At 44.9% G+C, this 21764-nt stretch overlaps 1 protein-coding gene across 3 annotated transcripts in view; it reads left to right on the plus strand.

Annotated features, from left to right (window-relative positions):
- Positions 1-2604: 2604 nt before the first annotated feature.
- Positions 2605-21764, plus strand: part of ARMC9 (armadillo repeat containing 9) — a 160607-nt gene continuing 141447 nt past the window's right edge. For 2 of the 3 annotated variants that reach the window (XM_047721350.1, XM_047721351.1), the window contains exons 1-5: positions 2605-2713; positions 12120-12207; positions 14047-14172; positions 19127-19318; positions 21054-21209. In XM_047721350.1, coding sequence (XP_047577306.1) covers positions 12157-12207; positions 14047-14172; positions 19127-19318; positions 21054-21209 — 525 coding nt within the window. In that variant the 5' untranslated portion in view covers positions 2605-2713; positions 12120-12156. The remainder of the gene's footprint in view (positions 2714-12119; positions 12208-14046; positions 14173-19126; positions 19319-21053; positions 21210-21764) is intronic. The other variant, XM_047721349.1, reaches the window with a different exon arrangement.

Genomic DNA, 21764 nt, shown 5'->3' on the forward strand with positions numbered 1-21764 from the left:
TTCTCTCTATCTGCCTGCCTCTCTGTCTGCTTGTGATCTCTGTCTGTCAAATAAATGAATAAAAATCTTTAAAATTAAAAAAAAAAGGACAGAGGGGTGCAGGGGTGGCTCAGTTGATTAGGTATCCAACTCTTGATTTTGGCTTAGGTCATGATCTCAAGGTGTAAGATCCAGCCTGCATTGGGATATGTATGGGGAGGGTGGTAGGAGGCGGGGGAATGGGCCAAACAGGTGAAGGGTATTAAGAAGTACAAACTTCTGGTTACAAAATAAGTAAGAGGGATGTCATGTACAGCATAGAGAATATAGTCAGTACTATTGTAGTTAACTTTGGGGTGCCTGCCTGGCTCAGTCAGTAGAGCATGCAACCCTTGATCTCATGAGTTTGAGCCCCACGTTGGGTGTAGAGATTACTCAAAAATTAAAAAAAAAAATTGTAGTAATTTTGTATGAGGACGGATGGTAACTAGACCTATTGTGGTGAGCATTTTCTAATGTTTAAAAATATCGAATCACTATCCTGTATGTCGATTATAAATCAATAAAAAATTAAAATGTTTAAAACTGAAAAAAAAAAACCACTATAAAGCATGCCACAGAGATGCATGGTACTCTAGGTACCCACGCCCAAGGTACTCAAAGGCTGAGGCCCATAGAGGGCTGTCGACTGCCTAAGATTCAGATTTGTGACTTCAATGCAGAACTCAGCCCATCCCTTTTATTTCCAGGGAAAGCCTGGGTAGATCCCCGGAAGTATTGTGTATAGTCCAAATATTGAATTGGGGTTGAGTTTTGCCCAGCAGCAAGATTCTGAAAATCCTAGAATCTGAGTGATGGGTTTACAGGGATTTATTAAATGAGTTACTTTTTCAAATGTTTGAAAATTTCATACTTAAACATTTTAGAAAGTCATTTGGGTCCATCAGCCCTTTGGGAAAACTAGAGTTGTCATGCAAAAACCAATGGGGTGCTTTGGTCAGCCCAAGAACTGGGAGGGCGAGGCAGTTGGTTCAGTGAACTGCTGGGAACTTAGGGGTGTACAAAGCACAGCCCAGATGAAGCTTCGGACGGAAGCAGTTTGCCTTGGTGACAAAAATATTCTTTATACCTATACCAGGACATACCAAATGGGTTAAATATACTGAGTTTGATTTAGAGATTTTTTCCAGTTTAATGCTTGTAGCACCCACATGTTCAAGGACTTGGAGGAATTCTTAAACTATAACTAAAAGATAGTTTATTTACTAACTTTATCAAGTAATAGCTACTTGTTCCAGTATCATCCACAATCACAAAGGTGTTACAAGTCTGAAGCCAACCTAGGTCTTTGACAACTTGAGGTACTGGTAAGAAGTTACCTCTGGGTTTATTATGAGAAAAATTAACGTAACATTTTTAATTAATAATAAACCCCGTTGTTGAAGCCACTTTTAGTTGGTATGACATACATAGAAATTATGTCTGCAATAGGATTCTTTGGGTTGCAAGTGGCAGAAACCCGACTTGAATCAATTAAAAAAAAAAGATGGTTAATTAGAGGGATGATGGGGAGGGGGGTGTCGCTTACACAGAGGACAAAGCAGAGGCAGGAATGAGAGCACCCTCATGGAACTCAGAGCCTGGGCGCTCGGATTTGAAGCCCCCAACTCTGCTTTCTTTGCATCTCTGTGGGTGACAGCTTTATTTTCTCAGGCGTTTTTATGTGATAAAGGACATGATTACAAAGCTGCCCTAGATTTATTTTCAATACATATCCCAAAGACAGGATTTCTCTTCCTGATAAATACAGCTTTTCTTTGAAGATAATCTCAAGTCCCAGAAGAGAAAAGGCAGGGCTGGGAGCCAGGGAGATGGTGGCCACAGAACATCATAGGGCTTCTTCAAAGTAAAGCTCACCTACTTTCTCCGCGCCCCCTTCCCTGACCCTGGCCTTAGTCACCTTTTGGAAGCATCAAGTGGAAACAGAGATTCCCATTACAGAGCCTCAGTGCCTGGAAGGAAGGCATTGCCCCTAGCTAGCTCCCCCATCTCCAGCTGAGCTGGGGACTGGCAGGTGCTCTTTCAGTGCTGTTTAATTTGAGCTCCAAAGCACCATGTACAAGGAGAGGAAGGATCTGTGCTCCTGTATTATTTGAAAACCAAAACTTCACGTGTGGGGAAAAAATAAGTTTCTCTAAAATTCCAGGAAACTGCTGCAGTAGGGTCTAAGTGTGAAGGTTTTAGGCAGATTCTGGGCGACATTTTTGGTTCTAAGGTCGCTCTTGTAAAGTGGGAATAACAACGCCTAGGTTATTTTCCCACGATCACCACCTTGTACTGCGATCTCTCGCCGCTTGTTCTCCCTGGGATAGAACGAGCTCCTTGAGGTTAGGTGTTGAGCTCCGTCGGCTCATCCCCAGAGCTGGGCATAATGTCTGTGGAATGAACGAATGGGGAAGTCGTGGAGAGGAAGACCGGGAAGCCTCCCCGCAGGAGGTGACCCGCAGAACCCACCGAACAGCAACACCCACTTTATTTCTGTCGCCCGGAATCCTCACAGCCCAAGCTCCGAAAGGGCCCGCCTTTCCTCCCAGGATGCTCCGCGCCGGCGCGTCCCATGATTGGCTGCGTCTCCCCCAGGTGATGCTGGGCTGGCGGCGGCGGTTGCCGGGGCGACACCTGGAGAAGTGGCGGTCTAGAGGATTTGTGGAGGGTTCCCGCGGCGGTGCAGCAGGTAAGCGTGTCCCCCGACGCGGTCCGGCTGCCCCGGCACCCGCAGTCCCCGCGCGGAAGGAGCTGTAGTGGGCCCCGAGGGCCGAGGATCTGCGAGGCGCTCGCCCCGGAGGAGAGCCAGCTTGGCAGCCGCTGCCGAACGCCCCCACTTCTGGTCAGCCGCCCTGGGCGTTTACTCTGGCGTGGGCCGGAGTCGGCCTCCTGGACAAACCGAAGACAGGCCCAGCTGCTTCCCGCAAGTAGTCCCTGATCTGTGCCTCAGTGGGCCACACTTGGAGGGGGGCGCAAGCCGTCCCGCTGCGTAATGACGAAGTGAGCGGGTAGCCTGGGGCTTTTAGATGGAGCCCCTCCATTATCTGCATCAGCTAACCTCCTCCCCAGACTTCATCCGATCCAAGCAGAACTAGGATGCTAGCCATTTGTCTTGCAGACAAATCCCATAGCCTTCCCGTTACTCAGCCAGCTTGTAGGTCCGAAAGCCCTTTATACAGAAAATAAGAAGCTGCCACACTGCAACCCCCAGGAGGGGCTGAAGAAGTTTTCTTTAGTTTTTGCATAAAGTAGAGCAGTGCTTCTCAAACTTGAGTGTGTGTAAAAGACATGCAGAGAGCTTGTTTAAAGCAGTCGCTGGACATCGTGCCTGCTATGGTGTTCAGGAAGATCAGGGTGGTTCTAGGAATTTCATTTGCACAGGCGCCCCGGCTGATTCTGATTGAAGTGGTCCTAGCAATTGGCATAATGCTATGTAGTGATTAGGCTCGGTCTGGATTTAAATTTTGACCTTCGTCACTCACTGCCTGGATTTTGGGGAGCATCTCAGGCTTCTGGAGCCTCAGTTGCCTCATCTGTAAAAGAATTTAAGTCACATTCATCTCTCAGGTGTACTGTGAAGACTAAATGTGAAGCATTTTGCACGCTGCCTGGCATACAATAAATTCTTAATAAGTGAACTTTTATGGTATAAATGTTTAGAGAAATTTCTAATTTCTGAGAATGTCAGAGTAATAGACTGCCCAACAGTGGCTCACATTCACTGAGAGACCATCACAGTAGACTCTTATTCAAATGATGGTCTTGGGCGCCTGGGTGACTCGGTGGGTTAAGTCTCTGCCTTTGGCTCGGGTTATGATCTCCGGGTCCTGGGATCGAGTCCCGCGTCTGGCTGTCTGCTCAGCGGGGAGCCTGCTTCCCCCTCTCTCTCTGCCTGCCTCTCTGCCTACTTGTGATCTCCGCCTGTCAAATAAATAAATAAAATCTTTAAAAAAAAAAAAAGTCTTTTAAAAAAAAATGAAGAACTTCTCTGAGGAAGTGATGTTTATTAAGCACAGGGGTTAGCCAGGGGAAGAAAAGGAGGAAAATGTTGCAAGCAGAGAGAAGAGTATGTGCAAAGGCTCTGAGGTAGGAAGGAGCTGGAGTTCTCAAAAACAACAAAGTTTTCTTGTTATAGGGCCTTCAAAAAAATCCTGTTCTCTTTGCTTGGACTTCATTTATTTGTAAATATCTTGGGTGTCCACCAGGCTCTGTTAGGTTCTGGAGGGATCAAATTAATTAATTAATTGATTTTATTTATTTGAGAGAGAGAGAGTGCATGGGTGGTAGATGGAGGGGCTTGGGGAGGAGCAGAGGAAGAGGGAGAGACAGACTCTTAAGCAGGTTCCACACCCAGTGTGGAGCCCGGCACAGGGCTCTATTTTATGACCCTGAGATCATAACCCAAGCCAAAATCAAGCATTGGATGCTTAACCAGCTGAGCCACCCAGGTGCCCCTGGAGGGATAAATCCACCTCACTGCCTTCGTAAACAGGGTAATAAGTGTAGCAGTAGAAGTAAAGGTAGAGTTCAGAGGTACCCCAGAGGAGAGAGAATGCCTTGATGGAGAAGAAAGGGGAGGGGGTCATAGGAGACCTCCTGAAGGAGGTCAGTTCCATGTTCAGTTAGCACAATGAGTCAAGTTTGTGGTGGGGTGAGAACATCAAACAGAAGGTTTGGGGTTGTGAAAGAGCATGTGGTACTGGTACTGGGGAATGCCTGGGATTTACCACTGATGGGCCTGATGTGGGGAAGGGGGAGAAGGGGCAGGAGTGGTGTGTCCAGAGAAGGGCTGCAGAGATGCTGGTCCCTAACAGGAGGTGTTCTTTCTCCTCCTCATGAGTCCGGCATGTCTGCAGGTGCCAGGAAGGGTAGGCATCCTGTCCTCCCCGCTACTTCCAGACCACTGCCTCCCTGCTTCAGAACCCGCAGCTCCTTTGATGTGCACATCCGGGCCTTTACCCCTCGCTGCCCTTCTTTGAGGCCATCGCCTAGGGGGACACAGATGTAACCCTGGGAAGGCTGTAGCGCCCGGCTCACCGTCTACCCCTCTGCCTCCTCTACTGGAGATTTCACGCTCCTGGCTACTCACTCCAGTTTCTTCATTTTTAGGTGTGTCTTTTGTCCGTTCTCTTTATCCACCACTCCCATGGTCATGAACATTTTATACTGCATCACTTCCAAAGTCAAGCACCTGTTCTGCTCTGATCACACTTTTTATCTTTCAAGCTCCCGGGAATGTACCTCCAAAGTGGATCTTAGGTGCCATGCTGCCTTCAGCACATGTTGGACCCTGTTGCTCATTCGCTGCCCTCCCACCCCACTGGCACCCCCTTCCTCCAGCCCTATTGCTCCATCACTATTACACTTGTTTTCTCTTTTCCCTGTCTTCTGGAAAAACCTCACCTGGGCTAATCTAACTCCAACAGCTGGGGCTGGAGAAACTGCAGAATTGTGCAGACTGGTTCCATTTTGGATTCGAGTCCATGTTGTCTTAAGCAGACTCTCAATATTGGAAATCGTGCCACGGGTCAGTAGTCAGCTTGGTTCCCACCTGCTCTTCTCTTCTAGCTATCAACACGCCTCTTACTGCCAGCTGATGACCTTGTTTCTTGTTTTACTCATTGCTGAATCTGTCTATTTTTTTGGTCAGTACCCATCTTCTCTGCCTTCCTTCCATGTCAGGGGATGGATTGTCCTCGCCCTGTCTAGGGCCCAGCCCTCCAGTGGGATACTGGGTGTGGCAGGAACCTTGTTTCCTTAACCCTCTCTCTCTTTACCTCAATTTGTCCTTCTCTAACTAGGTTCTTCCCACCAACCTACAGACCTGCTGTTTATAATGTCTTCCTCCTTAAACCTTCCATACTTTCTAGCCACCACAGGTTCTCTCCTCTCCATTTTGTTACAGATCTCCCCGCCCCTCCTTTGTTACTTCTTTACTTCTTTACTTCTTTACTCTCTTTAACGCTTTCCAGTCAGGTGCCCCTCGTCACTGCTCTTGTCCATGTCACTGTCAAACTCCATGTTGCCAAATCCAGGGCTCAAGTCTTCTGCCCCATGTTACTTGACCATGTGTAGTCACAGTTGATGTGGGCTTCCAGGTGCCGCAGTCTCCTGCTTGTGTCCCACTGATAAGTCCCTGCTCTTGCTTTGTCTCTTCCTGGATGCTTGTCCTCTCCCTGAGCCCTTGGTCCCCGAGTGCTCCAGGGTTCAGGTATAGGCCTGAGCTCTGTTCTGTTAGGCCTTCTTCTTAGGAGTCCTCTCTGTTTAGGATCCTGGTCTTCTGAAATGCCATCTTTATGCTGACAATTCCCAAATGCTTACCACCAGCTCCCGCCTTTCCTTTTTTTGTTCTTAATTTAAATTCATTTAATTAACATATAATGTATTATTAGTTCCAGAGGTAGAGTTCATCAGTCTTGTATAATACCCAGTGTTCATTACATCACATACCTTCCTTAGTGTCTGTCACTCAGTTACCTCCCCCACACCGCCTTCCTCCCCTCTAGCAACCCTCGGTTTGTTTCCTAAGATTAGAAGTCTCTTATGGTTTGTCTCCTACTCTGGTATCATCTTATCTTGTTTTATTTTCCCCTCCCTTCCCCTATGCCACTCTGTTTTGTTTCTTATATTCCACATATGAGTAAGGTCATATGAAAATTTCTTTATCTGATTGACTTATTTCGCTTAGCCTAATACCCTCTAGTTCCAGCCATGTCATTGGAAATGGCAAGATTTCATTTTTTTTTAAAGATTTTATTTATTTATTTGACAGAGAGAGATCACAAGTTGATGGAGAGGCAGGCAGAGATAGAGAGAGAGGGAAGCAGGCTCCCTGCTGAGCAGAGAGCCCGATGCGGGCCTCGATCCCAGGACCCTGAGATCATGACCTGAGCCGAAGGCAGCGGCTTAACCCACTGAGCCACCCAGGCGCCCGCAAGATTTCATTTTTGATGGCTGCATAATATTCCATTTTGTACATATACCACATCTTCTTTATCCATTCATCTGTTGATGGACATCTGGGCTCTTTCCATAGTTTGGCTATTGTGGACATTGCTGCTATAAACACTCGGGTGCACATGCCCCTTCAGATCACTACATTTGTATCTTTAGGGTAAATACCCAGTAGTGCGATTGCTGGGTCATAGGGTAGCTCTATTTTCAACCTTTTGAGGAACCTCCATACTGTTTCCAGAGTGGCTGCACCAGCTTGCATTCCCACTAACAATGTAGGAGAGTGCCCCTTTTTCCACATCCTCGCTGACACCTGTCATTTACTGATTTGTTAATTTTAGCCATCTGTCCGGTGTGAGGTGGTATCTCATTGCAGTTTTATTTGGATTTCCCTGATGCCGAGTAATGTTGAGCATTTTTTCATTTGTCTTTTGGCCATTTGGATGTCTTTGGAGAAATGTCTGTTGATGTCTTCTGCCTATTTCTTCACTGGATTATTCATTCTTTGAGTGTTGAGTTTCATAAGTTCTTTACAGATTTTGGATACTAGCTCTTTATCTGATAAGATATTTGCAAATATCTTCTCACATTCTGTTGGTTGTCTTTTGGTTTTGTAACTGTTTGCTTTGCCGTGCAAAAGCTTTTTATCCTGATGAAATCCCAATAGTTCATTTTTGCCTTTGTTTCCCTTGCCTTTGGAGATGTGTTTAGAAAGGAGCTGCTGCGGCTGAGGTTGAAGAGGTTGCTGCCTGTGTTCTCCTCAAGGATTTTGATGGATTTCTGTCTCACATTTAGGTCTTTCATCCATTTTAAGTCTTTTTTGTGTGTGTATGGTGTATGGAAATGGTCCAGTTTCATTCCTCTGCATGTTGCTGTCCAATTTTCCCAACACCGTTTGTTGAAGAGGCTGTCTTTTTTTCCATTGGATATTCTTTCCTGCTTTATCAAAGATTAGATGACCGTAGAGTTGAGGGTCCATTTCTGGACTCTATTCTGTTCCATTTATGTGTATGTCTGTTTTTGTGTCTGTACTATACTGTCTTGATTACAGCTTTGTAACAGAGCTTGAAGTTTGGGAATTATGATGCCACCAGCTTTGGTTTTCTTTTTCAACATTAACAAATAAAATTCTTTTTTTTTTTTAAGATTTTATTTATTTATTTGTCAGAGAGAGAGAGGGAGAGAGAGCAAGCACAGGCAGACAGAATGGCAGGCAGAGGCAGAGGGAGAAGCAGGCTCCCTGATGAGCAAGGAGCCCAATGTGGGACTCGATCCCAGGATGCTGGGATCATGACCTGAGCCGAAGGCAGCTGCTTAACCAACTGAGCCACCCAGGCGTCCCAACAAATAAAATTCTTAATGGGGAAAAACTCGGAGCTTTTCCCCTAAGGTCAGGAACATGGCAAGGATGTCCACTATCACCACTGTTCAACGTAGTACTAGAAGTCCTAGCCTCAGTAGTCAGACAACAAAAAGAAATTAAAGGCATCCAAATCGGCAGAGAAGAAGTCAAACTCTCACTCTTTGCAGATGATGTGATACTCTATGTGGAAAATCCAAAAGGCTCCACTCCAAAATTACTAGAACTCATACAGGAACTCATCAGAGTGGCAGGATATAAAATCAATGCACAGAAATCAGTTGCACTTCTATACACTAACACTGAGACCGAAGAAAGAGAAATTACAGAATCGATCCCATTTAAAATTGCATCACAAATCCTAAGATATGTAGGAATAAACCCAACCAAAGAGACAAAGGATCTGTACTTGGAAAACTATAGAACACTCATGAAAGAAATTGAGGAAGAAATGGAAAAACGTTCATGGATTGGAAGAACAAATATTGTTAAAATGTCTGTGCTACGCAGAGAAATCTATACATTCAATGCAGTCCCCACCAGAATACCATCAACTTTTTTTCATGGAGCTGGAACAAATGATCCTCAGATTTGTATGGGAACCAGAAAAGACCCTGAATAGCCAAAGGAATGTTGAAAAAGAAAATCACTTTTTCCTTTATTCTGAACTCACACGCACCAACCTTCTCAGCACCCCTCTCGGGTGCTTTGTGGGCCTGTGACACTTATGGCTGGCGCGGCACTCAAGCTGGCCTCTCAGACACCACGCCCCCCACCCCCAGTTTCCCCCACCTCAGCAAATGGCATCTGCCTAGGCCCCAGCATCGCCCTTGACTTTTTCCCCTCACATTAGCAGGTCTTGCCTTTAACATGTGGAAGCCGAGCCCTTCCCGAGGTTCCTTTTGCTCATCCAGACTTTCCTAGTCACCAGCTTGGGCTTTGCCATGGTGTCCTTACCGCTCTGTCCCCTCAGTCTCTCTCCCATAGAGCAGACCCCGCTGTTAGGAACTGTCACTAGGGTGGTGGCAGTCCCCTGTCGGTCCCCTCTCTGGGCTTCCCGGTACACGCAAGCTGCTCATTTATGCAAGGCCTATTGGACCTAGCCCTGCACCTTAAGGCCTCCTGGGTCTGCTTTGCTTCTCTCATCTCACCCCCGGGACATCAGCACTCCGCAGCCCCTGCCCTCACAAGTCCCTGTCCCCCAGATCTGAAGTGATCTCTCTGTCCCTCCCTGTCCCCCCTCTCATCTCTGCCCACATGTTTCCAGGGAGGCCTTCTCTGCCCCCACTATCTAAAATAGCCCCATATGCCTCTTCTTCAAGCCCTATCCCCTTCCTTGCTTGATTTTCTCCATACCTGAAATTACTTCCATTCATTTTTGAGCAACTGCAGCACGCCAGGCACTGGCCTAGGCACTGGGGACGCCAGGAGAACAGGTGCTCTCCTGAATCCACAGTGAGCAGTACTTAGATGTAGGGACATGCAAGTCAGGTAGTGGTTAGTGCTGTTGAGAAAATAAAACAGGACGAAAGACTAAGCAGTGATGGGGCTGACCCTGTACAAAGGGTAGCCGGGGCAAGTCTTTCTGAAGGGGTGACATTTAAGCGACTGAAGGAGACGGGGATGTCAGAGGGTATCTGCACTAAGTGCAAAGTTCTCAAGAGAGGGCAGACATGTGATGTGGGTGTCTGGTGGGGGTGGCCGCGCAGTGGCCATCATGGCTCAAGTTAGCAGAACGAAGGAGAGTGTGTGGGAGGCCATGTTGTGTAGCCTTTGAGAGTTGGGCCTAAGTAGTGTAGCCTTCCTCTGGAGGGTGCTGGAACCACGGGAGGGTCGTGAGCAGGAAGGCAAAGATCACTTGTTAGTAGGATAGAAATGGAAGTGGAGAGAGAGAGAGAACGGGAGATTGTGTCACTGTACCTCGGGGGAGATGAAGCCACAAGATGGTGGCGAGACCAAGAAGACAGTGAAGAGAGGGAAATGACTACATTTAATCTTCCTGACTTGTGTTCAAATAACTGAAATCAAATGCACCGGAATGGGCAGATCAAAATGTAATGTTACAGAATCATGTGTTCCTAGAACTAGAAGACGTCAATTCTCCACTTTCTTTTATAGAGAAAAGAGGCCCTGAGCTTCAGTGATTTGCCCTGGATCAGGTGCCTGCGAATAGCACAGTTAGGATTAGTGCCCAGGCTTTGTCATTCCCCTGGGGTTATGGACAGCCAATCTGGCTTAAGAGCCTGGGAGTGGGGCACAGGGAGTGGCTTCTTTGGGCACACCTGGGGAACAGAAAAAGTAGAAAATACTTTTTAAAAAGGTTTGCAATATTTTATTTAAATGTTTGGAAGTGTACATAGATATTGTGCATTCCTAAATGTAATGAAAAACCTGACCATGGGGCACCTGGGTGGCTCAGTCTTTTAAGCTTCTGACTCTTGATTTCAGCTCAGGTCATGACCTCAGGGTCATGAGATCAAGCCGCGTGTTGGGCTCCATGCTGGGCTCTATGCTGGACATGATTAAGATTCTCTCCTTCTCCCTCTGTGCACCCTGCATCACCCTCCCCCCACCACACTGCTTGCTCTCTCTCTAAACTAAACAAAACAAAAACTGACCTAATACATTCCCTGGTGCATGAGCTTGTGTTAACACTTGCGTAAATGCACACCACTTCCTCCTCCATTACTCCCGGTAAGGCTAAATGATTATGGTCTTCAGGAAACATTAAAAATTTCTTGCAAGGGGTGCCTGGGTGGCTTAGTGGGTTAAAGCCTCTGCCTTCGGCTCAGGTCATGATCCCAGAGTCCTGGGATTGAGCCCTACATCCGGCTCTCTGCTCAGCAGGGAGTCTGCTCCCCCCTCTCTCTCTGCCTGCCTCTCTGCCTACTTGTGATCTCTCCCTCTCAAATAAATAAATAAAATCTTAAAAAAAAAATTTTCTTGCAAATAGTATCCCATATCTTTGTGTGAATGATTACTACTTTTTATTTGGAGGCGGAGTGAGGATTGGTGTGTTCATTTATATCAGATTAATATTAATGTATATCCTTCTTTAAAGTAAATGAATGAACCCTATCAAATTCTGTTTTGTTCTAAAATGTACTTTGTGGACTTGACTGTTTGAATTACACATACCACATTATGGCACATTAGAAAGCCAAACAAGAAGATTAATCTTCCCCAGTCTCTCTAGCAATCCTCGATGCTCATTTACACCACCTTCTAGCCCGTGTTCGTATTCATTTTAGTAGTTGTCATAGAAGAAAGAATTACTTTAAACGTGAGCCTCCATATTTTTGTATGATAACCAAAAATTGGGGGCCTAGGACGACACAGAAGTCCAAAATAGGTCTCACTAAGCTAAAATCAACGTGTTCCCAGGGCTTGTTCATTGCTGAAGGCTCCAGAGGAGAATCTATACCTTGCCTTTTTGAACATCTAGAGGCTGCCTGCACTCGTTTTTTGGCTTGGGGCCCTTCCTCCACCTTCAGGGCCAGCGAAGCATCACTCTGACATTGACCCTCTTGCCTCCTTATAAGGATCCCTGTGATTACACTGGGCCCACCAGATAATCATATATATTCTCCTTATTTTAAGGTCAGCTGATTAGCAGCCTTAATTCCATGTGCAACTTTAATTCCCTCTTACCATGCAACCTAGAATATTCCCAGGTTCTGGGGATTTGGATGGGGGCCTTATTCTGCCCACCACAGCTACCTTGTTATCATTTCACAGATGGCTGAAATGAAAGCATTTATCTTCTGTTTTTGTCTTGTAGAGACTTTTGCTGTGTGAAATAACAGTAACCGTTCACTATGGGAGATGTTCTGGCTCATGAATCAGAATTACTTGGACTTGTGAAAGAGGTATGTTTTACAACACATGGGTCGCAGAAAGAGATCTTGTATTTTACAATGCAGCAAATTTTATAGTGTCTTATAATGCATCATTACATTAGAGTTACCTGTTTTCCATTATATGATTTTTTGTTTTCATAACTAAGTTGAAATCCTAAAGCCACTTGAAAAAAATTTCTTTAAAGAAAATTATAATAGGGACACAAGGGTGGCTCAGTCACTTAAGTGTCTGCCTTTGGCTCGGACCATGATCCCAGGGTCCTGGGATCAAGTCCCACATCGGGCTCCTTGCTCAGTTCCTGCTTCTCCCTCTGTCTCCTGTTCCCTCTTTTTATGCTCTCTCTCTCTGACAAATAAATAAAATCTTAAAAAAAAAAAAGAAAGAAAATTATAATAACATATGCTCACAGTAAAGAATCAAACAAAGTGGAAGTATGAAAAGTTCATTTCCCTGTTCCACTCCTGCAGGAACCACTATTAATGGGTTAGCCTAGTTTTCCAGACTTTTTTTCTGTGACTATTCAAAATATATTTGCATGTCTGTAGTTTGTTTTGCAAAATGGAACGATGGCATACACATTGTTCTAAAGCTTGGCTTCTCTCCCTTGACAGTAATATGGCATGAATATCTTCCTGTGAGCTGCCTCATACTTCTTAGGCTGTAGACTATTTCACTGAGTGTCTCTATCTACTTAACTTGTTGTTAATGGACATTTAGGTTTCCTACACTGAAAGCTTTTGAAGGACAGGACCCACACCCTAGGCTTTTTTATATTCTCTGCTGCTTTTAGCATGGGGCAAGCATGTGGTTGGTGCTCAAGAAACTGTGGCTACTGTTTAAGTCTGTGATTAAACCGTTCATCAGGCACTGTGAGCCACGGCCTGGGAGCTAGTCATCTGCCCTGGAAATGCAGCTTTGGAATTCGTTGGTGCGATCCTGAATGCATTCTTTTTTTTTTTTTTTAAAAGATTTTATTTTATTTTATTTATTTATTTTATTTATTTATTTTATTTATTTGACAGAGAGAGATCACAAGTAGACAGAGAGGCAGGCAGAGAGAGAGAGAGAGAGGGAAGCAGGCTCCCTGCTGAGCAGAGAGCCCGATACGGGACTCGATCCCAGGACCCTGAGATCATGACCTGAGCCGAAGGCAGCGGCTTAACCCACTGAGCCACCCAGGCGCCCCTGAATGCATTCTTAAAGCTGGCCCAGCAAAGGGTTGTGGACAGGGCCTGGGGAAAGAGCCCGCCCACAGGAGATGGAAACTAAAAGACGTGACTGCCATAGACTGAGAAGGAGGGGAGAACAGCAGTAGAGTACATGGTAGGGAAAGCCAAGAGAGGGGTGTCTGGGAGGGATGGGGAGCAGGAGCGCTGTGCTCGAGGATCACTGATGACGTTGCCCATCTTTTAATGGTTTGTCTTCTGTTCCTAAGGAAGGACAGCCACTCTTCCCAGTGCCAGTTCCAGGTGGCAAATTCCCAGGGACCTACCAGACCCAAAGCCGTCAGGCCCTCCAAGGATCACTTCTGCCTTTTTCGACATGCTGCACACATCATTTTGCTTCTATTAACAATGATCACAAATCATGAAGCTCACATTTTCTTTCTGAAAGCAAATTTATTTTCTGTAAATAAGCATTTTCTATGATACTGTTTTTCTAGGCTCTGGAGGTGTGTGTCAAGTAAGTAAATTCTAAGCTGGATCCTGAATTCTCCCAACGATGACAGTTTGTTAACCCCATTATACATAGGTGACAACTTTGAGCTGGTACAGTTACATCAAAGACAGTTGCTTTGTTGATGTTAAAATAGAGAAATAAATATACATCTATGTTCTTTTTTATAGTATTTAGATTTCGCCGAATTTGAGGACACCTTGAAAACGTTTTCAAAAGAATGCAAAATGAAAGGAAAGCCATTATCTCAAACAGCAAGTGTCTCTTTAAGGGACTCCAAATCACTGATCATCCAGGTAATATTTTGCTTTTTTTTGGTTGGGGGGGGATATCTGTCAATAATCAAGATGCTCTCAAATTGTAAAAAATGCTGTTATTAAGAGAATATTGGAATTGTTTCTGGAAACCTGGTCAGAATGGCTTTTATTTTATTAATTAATTAATTGATATTTTAAAGTAAACTCTGTGCCCACCGTGGGGCTAGAACTCACAACTCTGAGATTAAGAGTCATATGCTCCAGTGACTAAGCCAGCCAAGGGCCCCCAGGCACCCCACAGTGACCTGTAGATGCTCAGGTGTTTTTGCATGAATTACAAATATCTTTTTTTTTCTTTTTTTTAGTTAATGTATAATGTATTATTTGTTTCAGGGGTCCAGGTCTGTGAATCTTCAGTCTTATACCATTCACAGCGCTCACCATAATACATATCCTCCCCAGTGTCCATCACCCAGCCACCCCATCCCTCCTACCCCCATCCACTCCAGCAACCCTCAGTTTGTTTCTTGAGATTAAGAGTCTTTTATGGTTCATCTCCCTCCCTGATCCCTTTTTCCCTCCCTTCCCCCAATAACCCCCCACCCTGCCTCTCAAATTTCTCATATCAGAGAGATCATATGATAATTGTTTTTCTCTGACTGACTTATTTCACTTAGCTGAATACCCTCTAGTTCCATTCACATCATTGCAAATGGCAAGATTTTGGGGGGGGTTTTGATGGCTGCATAGTATTCCGTGGTATATATGTACCACATCTTCTTTATCCATTCATCTGTTGATGGACATCTAGGCTCTTTCCACAGTTTGGCTATTGTGGGCGTTGCTACCATAAACATTGTGGTGCATGTGCCCCTTCGGATCACTACATTTGTATCTTCAGGGTAAATACCCAGTAGTGAGATTGCTGGGTCATAGGATAGCTCTATTTTCAAACTTTTGAGGAACCTCCATACTGTTTTGCAGAGTGGCTGCACCAGCTTGCATTCCCACCAACAGGGTAGGAGGGTTCCCCTTTCTCCTAATCCTTGCTGACACCTTTCGTTTCCTCACTGGTTAATTTTAGAAAATCTGACTGGTGTGAGGTGGTATTTCAGTGTGGTTTTGATTTGTATTTCCTTGATGCCAAGTGATGTTGAGCACTTTTTCATATGTCTGTTGGCCATTTGGATGTCTTCTTTGGAGAAATGTCTGTTCATGTTTTTATTTACTTTAAAAAGAGGGAGCGCATGCAAGTAAGGTGAGGGTCAGAGGGAGAGGAAGAGGGAGAGAAGCAGACTCCCCACTGACCACAGAGCCTGTCATTACGGAGCACTGTCTCATGACCCTGAGACCATGACCTGAGCCAAAATCCAGAGTCAGTGCACAACTGACTGAGCTACCCAGGCACTCCAGTAATGTCATCTCCCTTCCCTAGGAAATGGGTTGTGATGTAATATCTTCCACATAAGTACATTTTTGTTTATTTTATTTATTTATTTAAGTTTTAAATTTAAATTCAATTTAGTTGACATACTGTATTATTAGGTATAGTTTAGTGATTCGTCAGTTGCATATAACACCCAGTGCTCATTCCAGCAGGTGTCCTCCTTAGTGTACATTTCTTGGGAAGAGGAAAAAGAGGATACTGTGCAGTTGCTTAGGAACTGAAACAAACATGTTCCCCATCCTGAGGAGTTTTAGGTTATGCATTTTAGGCACTGGGGACTCAATAAACCAAACCAAAGCTCACCCCCTCCAGGCGCTTGCATTCTAGTTCAGGGAGGCTGGATGGGACAGGGAGCAAGGTTTGTCCATGTTGTTGCATGTGACAGAATTTCCTTCATTTTTAAAGCTGAAGGATATTCCATTATATGTCTACTACATTTTGTTTATCTGTTTGTCCATCAATGGACACTTGAGTTTTTCCCACCTCTTGGCTATTGTGAATATTGTGCTGCTGTGAACACAGGAGTGCAAATATCTCTGAGATGCTGCTTTCAGTTATTTTGGATCTATACCCAGAAGTAGATTACTGGATCATATGCTAGTTCTATTTTTAATTTTTTAGGAACCTTTATACTCTTTTTTATTGTTATTGCATTTTATATTTCCATCAGCAGTGTGCAGGGGGGTTTAAGTTCTCCATAGCCTTGCCCACACTTGTTGTTTTTGGTTTTGTTTTGACAGTAGTCATCCTAATGGATGTGAAGGGATATCTTGTGATTTGGGTTCACATTTCTCAGATGTATTCAGGTCCATTTTTTTTTCTTTAAAGATTTTATTTATTTATTTGACAGAGATCACAAGTAGACAGAAAGGCAGGCAGAGAGAGAGGAAGGGATGCAGGCTCCCTGCTGAGCAGAGAGCCTGATGCGGGGCTCAATCCCAGGATTCTGAGATCATGACCTGAGCTGAAGGCAGAGGCTTAACCCACTGAGCCACCCAGGTGCCCCAGTCCATTTTTTTCTGTAACTTGAAAGACCTCGAAACTTTCTGATTGCCACAAGCGTATTTTTTCGGCTCATCCAAAAAGTAGCTGTGCCCACTGTGATAGCAATTTCAAACAAAATACCTGGAACAGCATCTTAGCAAAATATCTTAAGTGTCAGTGGCACTCAACAAATGGAGAATTTCCTGAAGCACACTTCTGTAAGAAGTGGGTCTATGTGTGTATGTTTGTATTTATAAGTTATTGTGGATGGTGTATAATATTCTGAGCTTGGTGATTCTGGCTGGGATCTTGGTTTATAGTAGAGAAGATCATTAATATTTTTGACTATACTGAGTTACAACACTGGATTGCTTTGTATGTTGGTATTAAATCCAGGGACTATTTCCAAGTGCAGGATATGAATCATAAGTTAGGGTGGATTTTAGATGTGATTATAACGATATAGGAAAGGCTTGTGGTCCCAGATCTACAAAGGAAGAATTTAGAACAAACTGTATGTGGCCCATTTGAACATGTGGACTCTGCCAAGCCACGTAAGAAAATACCTTGACCTGAAGCCTTAAAATACTCACAAGTCTGTATGCAACTCTTTCATACAAAGAGTTCTTGGTCACCAGCCCTCTCTTGGGAACACACCTCCCCTGGAGTGGCTTGCAGGGATGGCAGGGTTGGCTGAGAGCTCAGCAGCGGGGAGCCTGGAGCGGGGTCAGGCTCCAACAGCACTGGCCCTTGGGAAGATCCCCTGCACCTTTGTACCAGTTCGTAATGGGCTTCCTCCCAGTTCTTGACTGTTTGTACTTTGGGCATCTCCCCTCCCGTGGTTGCTGACGGGCTGTCCTTCTCTGTTTCCAAGGCCAAGGAGCCAAGACCTTCCAGAGTAAGGTGATCGTCAGCTGTTCTTGACCACATAACATAGAGAACATTTCTGTGATAAGCACAGTAGAAGATTCTGTTTTTTAAAGATTTATTTATTTATTTGAGAGAGAGTGCAGCTTGGGGTGCAGAGGGAGAGGGAGACACTCCAAGCAGACTCCACACTGAGTGTGGAGCCTGGTGCGGGGCTTATCTTAAGACTCTAAGATCACGACCCCAGCCGAAACCAAGAGTTGATTGCCACCCAGGTGGCAAGATCCTTTTTTTTTTTTTTTTTTTTAATTTTATTTATTTGTGAGGGAATGAGCAGATGAGAGAGAGAGAGAGCATAAGCCAGGGGAGAGGCAGAAGGAGAAGCAGACTCCCCACTGAGCCGGGAGTCTGATGCCAGGCTCAGTCCCCGGACCCCAAGATCATGATGTGAACTGAAGGCAGACACTTAGCCAACTGAGCCACCCAGATGCCCCTCGAAGATTCTTTATTAATGAATGTCTTTAAGTATAACTGGACAGTGCAACACTGTGCAGTACATTCCCATTTTATAATATTAACAAGTTTATTTCTGAACAACCTAAAAAAAAGAGGAAAACCATAAAGCCATTTTTAAAAAGTATAAAAAAACAATGATTAATTAACAGTGATGAATAATGGTGTTGGGTGGGGGGAACTGAAGGTTCTACAGAAAATCCAATCCAAGGAAAGCTTTTGCGAATGAGCGCAAAATGTAGGTCTATCTTGGGCATTTGATATAATAAGGAAAGCAATATGAATCACGTGGTTTGGGGAAGTTCTGTCCATTCTGCCTTATTCTTGAATCTGCAAAATTATGCTGCAGGTATTTGCAGTGGGTCAGTCATCATTCTTCTTGTGGGGCCAGTTGCATGATAATCGCCACCTCCTTTCCCCGGAATTCTCTATTTCAGCTTTTGCATGATAGGTTGGGAAACTGTCTGCCCTCCATGGTCAGACTCACACAGCCCTGAGGCTGGAAGGGCACCAGGCCTGTGATCCTTCCTCCACCTCCAGCCTATGCGTCCGTGTTTCTGTAGTTGGTGGTCATAGAGTCACTCTGTGGTGCGTTGGAATCTGTCGTCACTTCCCAAGTACCATCCTAATGGGATATGCATTAGCAACATGGAGCAAATGGCAGCACCACCCCCCGCTCCCAGGCATGGGATTGACTGGGGCAGTATGTGGGAGGAGCCACTCCAGAACTCAGCTGGGCTGTCGGTAAGCTCCCATGTGCGGGTTGAGTTCCGCTGAGGCCTGGCTGGGCTTTGGGTCTGGCCTGGTTTTTATCGATCACATGCTGTGGGTCAGCAAGTCCACGTGTATTTATGTGCCTGTGAGTTTTCTGGCCTCAAGTCCTGGGCCTGTGCCTGGCTCCTTCCACTTCAGAGAGTTAAATGTTTCATCTGTACCTTATAAAGCCAAGACTTGATACTGCAGCCAGGGTTGGTTTGTGAGAATCTCAGCCTAAGATGCTTGAAGCCTTCTAGCTCTCTCTTTTTCTGTCCCTTATCTCGGGGAGGAGACTGAGTTTTCATTACCCTATAACCATGGAACATATGCGGCCTGTAGGGTATTAGGTAACTTGTGAGAATTTGGGGTATTGGAAGAATGGGCATCCCTTACAGTTGGGGTTCAGTCTTATGTCTTCTCCAACAGAAGGACCTCGTTGCTGCATTTGACAGTGGAGACCAGAAGGTGTTCTTCGATTTGTGGGAGGAGCACATTCCCAGTTCCATTCGAGATCATGACTCCCTTGCCCAGAAGTTGGAATTCTATCTTCACATCCATTTTGCCATCTATCTTCTGAAACACTCCGTAGGGAGACCTGTAGGTTCCCTTTGTGATTTGGTGGGTCTGAGTGGTATGTTCAAGGGGAATGTTAGCTGTTTGTTTTGTAAATGAGCATTAATTTAGTTTTGTGGCCATTTTCTCATATATTTCCAAGGAGTAGGTGTCCTGTGCCCTGTGCATGATTTTCTCTCTCATTCCCAGCAGTTTATTTTGTAGCTTATACGGAGATTAAATAATTTCTGTACATGGTTTTTCTCAATGTCTCAAATTTTTTGAAATCCCAGCAAAATAAAGTTTCCCTATTTGGCAACTTAACATAAATACACATATGTCTAAGAGGACACCTAATGAGATCACATATTAGACTGTCTATCAGAAGAATTTAAGCTTAAGCCGTGGAAAGATGCCTGTTTGTGAAGGTCTGTCTGAGCAGTCAGTCCTTCTGCAGGAGTGCAGAGGGCGTGGCTGAGAGTGGCTGCCACTATGGCCGTCAAGCCTCCCAGCATAAAGCAAATGAAAGAAGGGAGCAGTGCCATGTTGACATTTGGCCACATGCCTTTCTTTTTTCTTTCTTTTTTTTTTTTAAGATTTTATTTATTTATTTGACAGAGATCACAAGTAGGCAGAGAGGCAGGCAGAGGTGTGTGGGGGGGGGAAGCAGGCTCCCTGCCGAGCAAAGAGGTGGGTGCAGGGCTCTATCCCAGGACCCTGAGATCATGAACTGAGCCAAAGGCAGAGGCTTAAACCACTGAGCCACCCAGATATCCCAACCACATGCCTTTCTTTAGTGGCTTCTCCTTGCATTAGGTACCACCCCCAAGCCCCTGTGTTCCCTTATTAAAATGTCAGGGGGGCCAGAGGAGGGGTCAGTAGCAGAGGGAACTGCTTTATAGTAAGTTGTGGTAACCATTCCTGTTCCTGAGGACAAGGCGCATGGGGGGTGACGTTATGGGAGATTTTCACTTTCTTTATTTCTCTGCCTTTTTCTAACTTTTTAATTTTGACATAAGATTTTAAAAAACAAACAAACCATTAAACATCATATATTTTTTTTAAGCCCGGTGGCCAGAAGAGGGCTTCCCGGTGTAGACGGAGTAAGATGTGTCGAGTAGAAGAATACACATCCACAGGGTGCACATAACTGGTGTGGCCAGGTGGTCAGGGAGGGAGAGTGCTCGATTCCAGGCTGAGTAGCTCAAGTCCTCCTACCTCACTGAGGTGCTGGAGGAAATCAAAGTTGTTTTGGATCACACATGGAACCAGTGAAGCCCGCAAGAGCAGTCCTTAGTTCGCTTTGCAAAGAAAAGGAGGAATGCCATGGAAGCATCTGTTTCAAAAAACCATAAAGGTCCACGTGTTCACCTGTAGACACCTCTCCTGAGGGAATCCTGGAGACACAGCCACATGTTTATGATCTGTGACAAGTGGAAACTGTGCCCATGTCTAATAATAGGGGAATTGGTTAAGTAAATTGTGATAGACCCACGAGATGATATGTTGTCCTCCTGGTAGAAATGACTGTTATGAAGAATTTTAAAGATCTGAGAACATGATAATTACAAAGTAAAAGGGCAGCAAGTGGAACTATATATCCAGTTCTCTGAGAGTCATGACAAAGTTTGGTCAAGGGGCACATTCAGGGTGGTGTTAGAATGACCAGAGACAGCGTGCTTGCTAGGCCGGGTGGGGAGGAAGCCAGCGTTGTGGCTGAAACTAAGAGAGAGGATGGGATGGACGGGGGGACTGGGCGTCCAGCATGAGACCCCAAGCGAGTGTCTTTCCTTCTTTGCAGGACAAAGAGGACCTGGATGAGAGGATTTCTTATTTCAAAACCTACCTGGAGACCAAAGGGGCAGCGTTGAGCCAGACCACGGAGTTCCTCCCATTCTATGCTCTGCCTTTTGTTCCCAACCCCATGGTACACCCCTCGTTTAAAGAGCTCTTCCAGGTGAGTGGCCAACCCGATCCGGGGTGGTGTTGCGGTTTCATCTCGTCAATGCTCGTGGTTTCTGAATGATGCTGTAAAAAAACTGAAAATTCGCTTCTGTTTTCAGATAATTTTCTTGGGCGAACTTTTCTTGTGCCATAAAATGTGATTTTTTTTTTGGCTGGATTAAGACTTGTTAACCCAGACTAACAGAACTATCTTTAAGTGTACTTCTTAAAGCATTCCTTGCATACTTTTTCAGTATTGAAAGGTAAGTTTTATTTAATCACAGTGCAAATTGGTGGCCTGAAAAGAACTAGGTTATTTTACGTAATTGCTGGCTATATATGTTTTAATTTGTATTAGGAGTCTCACTTACTTGGCACATGTCTGAGGACCTGGTTGTGTACTATTACTTCCTTCAGACTACTTGCCTAAGCTCTTTTCATTGTTTTATTTCAGCACAGTTGACATTTCAGCGTACTATTTATTATCAGTGTTTATCCACTATAGTAATTCTTATTGACTTAACAAAATTAAGGTGTCCCCTGAGAGACTTATGAGAATGTGGAGGAC

The sequence above is a fragment of the Lutra lutra genome, chromosome 3 (genome assembly GCF_902655055.1).
Source record: "Lutra lutra chromosome 3, mLutLut1.2, whole genome shotgun sequence".
NCBI lineage: Eukaryota > Metazoa > Chordata > Mammalia > Carnivora > Mustelidae > Lutra > Lutra lutra.